This window comes from Cicer arietinum, chromosome 4 (genome assembly GCF_000331145.2).
Source record: "Cicer arietinum cultivar CDC Frontier isolate Library 1 chromosome 4, Cicar.CDCFrontier_v2.0, whole genome shotgun sequence".
NCBI lineage: Eukaryota > Viridiplantae > Streptophyta > Magnoliopsida > Fabales > Fabaceae > Cicer > Cicer arietinum.
In genome coordinates this window covers 35,006,046-35,011,816 of record NC_021163.2, presented here as the reverse complement: position 1 = coordinate 35,011,816, position 5,771 = coordinate 35,006,046, and the positions used below count along the sequence as shown (strand labels likewise).

General features: G+C 34.9%; 1 protein-coding gene across 2 annotated transcripts; it reads left to right on the top strand.

The window, feature by feature from the left end:
- Positions 1–6: 6 nt before the first annotated feature.
- LOC101509590 (triacylglycerol lipase SDP1) lies at positions 7–4,740 on the top strand. Of its 2 annotated transcripts, XM_027330537.2 has the most exons (4): positions 7–1,911; positions 2,776–2,919; positions 3,657–4,323; positions 4,471–4,740. In XM_027330537.2, the coding sequence occupies exons 1-4, from the start codon at positions 493–495 to the stop codon at positions 4,650–4,652; spliced, it is 2,412 nt and encodes an 803-aa protein (XP_027186338.1). In that variant the 5' UTR covers positions 7–492; the 3' UTR covers positions 4,653–4,740. The 2 variants fall into 2 exon arrangements, with proteins under 2 accessions (XP_027186338.1, XP_004514583.1); XM_004514526.4 differs by having other exon boundaries at positions 3,657–4,740.
- The last annotated feature ends 1,031 nt before the right edge of the window (positions 4,741–5,771 follow it).

Genomic DNA, 5,771 nt, shown 5'->3' with positions numbered 1-5,771 from the left:
TCGCTAAGCCAACTCTCTCCTTCTTTCCGTGGCTTAGCGGGAACGGAACCTCTTTTTCTTCTTCTCTTCTTTTCTCACTTCCTTTCACACCTTCTCTCTATATTTCCTTTCACCCCTTTTCTCGTTTCATATATACGATCACATCTCATCTCAAGAATATTCCTCATTTTTATTTTAATCTATTATTCCATTCCTTCGCTTCATTCAAAATCTCCACTTCCCACCTATTTCGAGTTTCCTAATTACTAATCGTGTGTTTTTCTATTATGATTTCTTCAATTCAATCATCGTCATATCAAATGTTTAATTGTGATGCATAATAATAATTTAAGTTATTTTTATTTTATTTAATCCTTGTATATGATGATCCTACTGTAATTCAATTCCCTTATATGCTTTTTTTTCCAAATCCTTTCCTTTGGTATATTGTACTCTTTGATGCTACCGTAAAAGAAAACACTAGCAAATTTACTTTTAGGGTTTGGTTTAGGGATGGATGGTATAAGTAATGAGGCTAGTGTTGATCCTTTTTCAATTGGTCCTTCGGGCATTCTTGGCCGAACAATTGCTTTCAAGGTTCTTTTCTGTAAGTCTATGTTACATTTGAGGCATCAAATGTTTATGGGGTTATTGGATGTGATTCGTAGGTTTAAGAGATTTTGGGGACCTATTATATCATGGTTGCATCCAAGAAACCCTCAAGGGATATTGGCAATGATGACGATTGTCGCATTCTTGTTGAAACGATACAGTAATGTGAAGGTAAGGGCTGAATTGGCATATAGGAGGAAATTTTGGAGAAATCTGATGAGAACAGCATTGACTTATGAGGAGTGGGCTCATGCAGCTAAGATGCTTGATAAAGAGACACCAAAGATGAATGAATTGGATTTTTATGATGTTGAATTGGTGACGAACAAGCTTGAAGAGTTACGACAGCGTAGACAAGAGGGGTCTCTTAGAGATATTATATTTTGTATGAGAGCTGATCTTGTTAGAAATCTAGGCAATATGTGTAACCCTGAGCTTCACAAAGGTAGGCTTCATGTGCCTAGACATATCAAGGAGTATATTGATGAGGTATCTACTCAGTTGCGAATGGTTTGTCACTCTGATTCGGAGGAACTTGCATTGGAAGAAAAGCTTGCTTTCATGCATGAAACTAGACATGCTTATGGGAGGACTGCTTTGCTTTTAAGTGGGGGTGCTTCCCTTGGAGCTTTCCATGTTGGTGTAGTTAAAACACTTGTTGAACATAAACTTATGCCTAGGATAATTGCTGGTTCAAGTGTAGGATCCATTGTGTGTTCTATTGTTGCTACTAGGTCTTGGCCTGAGCTTCAAAGCTTTTTTGAGGATTCATTGCATTCGTTACAATTTTTTGATCAAATGGGTGGGATTTTTACTGTTGTGAAGAGGGTGACGACGTTTGGCGCAGTTCATGAAATCAGACAGTTGCAGATTATGTTGAGGCACCTAACAAGCAATCTTACATTCCAAGAAGCTTATGACATGACAGGTCGAGTTCTTGGCATTACAGTTTGCTCCCCTAGAAAGCACGAACCACCTAGATGTCTTAACTATTTGACTTCACCCCATGTTGTTATATGGAGTGCAGTCACAGCTTCTTGCGCTTTTCCTGGACTTTTTGAGGCTCAGGAATTGATGGCAAAGGATAGAAGTGGAGAGATTGTTCCTTATCATCCTCCATTTAATTTGGGTCCTGAAGAAGGTTCCTCTCAAGTGCGTCGATGGAGGGATGGTAGCTTGGAGATTGATCTACCTATGATGCAGTTGAAAGAGCTGTTTAATGTCAATCATTTTATAGTTAGTCAGGCCAATCCTCATATTGCTCCATTATTGAGATTGAAAGAATTTGTACGAGCTTATGGAGGTAACTTTGCTGCCAAGGTATGTTCATAGACTTGGACCTCTATGAAACGACGATAATGAATTGTGTCTGATTACTGTCATTGCATACATTTTTCTTAAATGAATTGCAGCTTCTATGTTTCCCAGTCTAAGTCAGATTGTCTGTTTGATGTCTAAAATGGTTCCTCACTGTTTGACTAATTACCTAGACCGTTAGCTTTTACTTTCAATTTTTCATTAACATGTATCTGCTTGTGCTTTCAGATTTTCTTTGCTTCACTAGTGAATGTGATTTGGGTTTGTTTTTTAATTTTACATGAGAGATATGAATTATGAAATACCAAGGACTATGTACTATTGTATTTATTTTTTACTAGATGAAATAATTGCATCTACTATTCCAATTTCCTAATTTTAGGGGAAATTGATGCTCACAGAATTTGGATGATTGCTATATTGATGTTATTGCCATTGGCACTATCATTCAAATTATCTTTGTTGGTGCTTAAATCCAATAGGTGGTTCGCTTAATAGTGGCTTAGTGTCATTGCTCTGATTAGATTTAAAGAATGTAGTAAGAAGCTGACCTTATGCAGAAGCTATGTGTTGAAATAGTGATAAAATTTTCTCAAGAATATGTTACCATTTACTCCTAAACTTACACCCATGACTTCCAATCTAGATATTTTATCCAAATTCTCAAGTTCAAACCTTGCTGTGCAACTTTTATATACCCTTTTACCCAACTTGATTTTGCAAATAGTGGTAACTGGTATTTCTTAGCCCTTCTCGATATAAGGCATCATGCATACTCGCCATTGGTTTTGCAGTATGCCGCTGCAGTGTTGCTGTAATATTCTAAATATACAACTATAATAACACTTGTGTTTTTTCATTATGTAGCTTGCTCATCTAGCAGAAATGGAGGTGAAACATCGATGTAATCAAGTACTGGAACTCGGTTTTCCATTAGGTGGACTTGCCAAGCTGTTTGCTCAAGACTGGGAGGGTGATGTAACAGTTGTTATGCCTGCTACTCTTGCTCAGGTATAGGCCTAAGATCAATTAAACAAACAAGATCTTTAAATATTAATTTTTTAAAAAAAGTTGTTGTGGTCATTTTAAATTTGAATATACTTGTAAAATATGATGGATTTTCTATACCTCATTTCTTGTTTGGGCCCCGTTTATTTTCTGACAACATTTTTAGTTTTTCTTTTCTAAAATTTATGTTCCCGTTAAATGGCTAACAAGGGTCCATGAGGTGTCAGTTCAGTGGTAAGAGTTTGACTTTGTATCTTCAAGAGACAAAGTTTAAATCTCACATGGGATAGTTGTAAAATTATCATTACTACTACCATTAACCGTTATTAATAATTTTGTCTCCCCCACTTTTAATAAAATGACTAACAAGGTGATAGAAGATTCATGTAGCGGACAATTGTGATAGAGATAAGATGGAAAACACATATTTGGCATTATCAAAATTTCTGAAAATTGTAGATCCATTTTCAAAAATTGTAATAGAAAATATTGAGGAAAATATGAGATCTATATTCTCTTAATTTAATGAGTTGAAGTGAAAATGAAAACATGAGAAGTAAACAGGGTCTTCATTTTCTTGTTTTTTTTGTTTCCTGTACAAATCCTAGACAGGTTAATTAAGTTAAAAACAGTGGATAGATTTCCAATTAAAAGTAAAAATGATAAATGAAAACACAACATTTATTAGTGGTTCATGGAATAATGGTTGACTTATGTATGTTGCGTGCATCTTGTATCAGTACTCAAAAATTATCCAGAACCCATCTTATGTGGAGCTTCAAAAGGCAGCTAACCAAGGGAGAAGATGCACTTGGGAGAAGCTTTCTGCCATTAAAGCTAATTGTGGAATTGAGCTTGCTCTTGATGAGTGTGTTGCAATGCTCAATCATATGAGAAGACTCAAAAGAAGTGCTGAGAGAGCTGCTGCTGCTTCTCATGGTCTTCCAAGTACTGTCAAGTTCAGTGCTTCAAAAAGAATTCCATCGTGGAATGTCATTGCACGAGAGAATTCTACAGGATCTCTTGAAGAAGACTTTCTTGCAGATGCTGCTTCCTCATTTTATCATGGGGTTAGTAGTTCGACTGGTAAAAATTTGAAGTCCCACCGCAACATGCATGATGCAAGTGACAGTGAATCCGAAAGTGCTGACTTGAATACTTGGACCAGATCTGGCGGTCCTTTGATGAGAACTACTTCGGCAAATTTGTTTATCGACTTTGTCCAAAACTTAGAAGTTGATACTGAACTAAATAGAGGAGTGGGAACTAATATTAGCCCTCGCAATTTTCAGTATCACAGTCCAAGACATACAACACCGGATAGATGCTCTGAGAACTCAGAATCCGATCAGAGAGAAAATGGCAACAGGGTTTCCATGAATGGATCTAGCATAATGGTAACTGAAGGTGATCTTTTGCAGCCCGAAAGAATCCTTAATGGAATTGTGTTTAATGTTGTCAAGAAAGAAGACTTGACACCTTCAAATAAGAGTCATGATTATGATAGTTATACTAACAATGAAGTTGCTGAGTGTGTCCAAATTGAATGTCCAGGGAAGGAGATGGATGATGCTGCTAGCTCAGCTTCCGAAAACGGAGATGGCGATTCCACAACAGCTAGGCCCCTAACTGAAACACCAGATTTTAATCCCACGGATAATTCCCGAAAAGATTTGGGTAAGGATCAGAGTATTGTTGACAGTGATAGCTCTAATGATAAAAATCCTTTACCTTAGTGACTTTAATAGTTTGGTGTTTTAGCTGTCTCCAGATTGTTAATAACATGAAATATAATCTAGACAGGGATCTCTATTCATTTCTTGATGATAATTTAGCCTATAATTTGGGATACTTAGAAATATAGGGATGGAAATGAGGTTTCATATACATATATTGTGAACCAAATTGTTGTTTGTAGCAACTCACCTCTAATCAGATTAATCATGAATGAATTCTGCTCTCATTTTCCACACAAATCTCCCATGCACATCTAAAGGCACAAATTTCTTTCCTCCACACTTGTGTTTTTGCACATCGAGCATAATTCATGGTCAAGATAAAAAGAAAGCTTTAAAAATAAATAAATAAAATTAATTACGGAATTTCAATGAAAAGTACGACAGGCTCTAACTATGTGATTTGATAAGTACATTATGTTAAAATTGTGAGATTAGTGGTGAGTGAAATGTTAATTTCAAATTTCACAGTCACATGACAATCGTGGAAAAAAATATTCAAGTGGAATACTCTTAGGTAACTCAACAAAATACTATTGACTTCTATTTTTACACTTTCTTTCGTTTCTTCTTCATCTTAGACAAACAAAGATAAACAATTTTATTATTATTATTATTATTATTATTATTATTATTATTATTATTATTATTATTATCTTGTTTTAATTTTATTTTCTTATTTTTTTGTTTTGTTTTATTTTTTTTCTTTATGAATTTGTCAAATTTCAATAAAGCAACACCATTTAGATATTCGAACACAACCACATGATGAACACCACACACTTATTCAAAACATATTATATAAATTCTTTCAAAATAAAGCTCCTTTATCTCCTAAGATTGAGTTAATTCATTGTTTTTTACTTTTAGGCTTGTAATGAGCTATATAACAAATAATGAGATAAATAGATCAAAGAGGCTTAACAAAGGGATAATTGTAGGACATACTCAATTTGCTTGTAGTTTAATAAAAAAAATGTTTAGATCATTTCAATATATGCATGTGAACAAAATATTTCAATAAGAGTCAAACCAAGTTCTAGAGTCACCAACAATCATGAGTTAAATCACACATGAATGAAAGAGAATAAATAAGTGTATCCCATCCATGGTAAGACT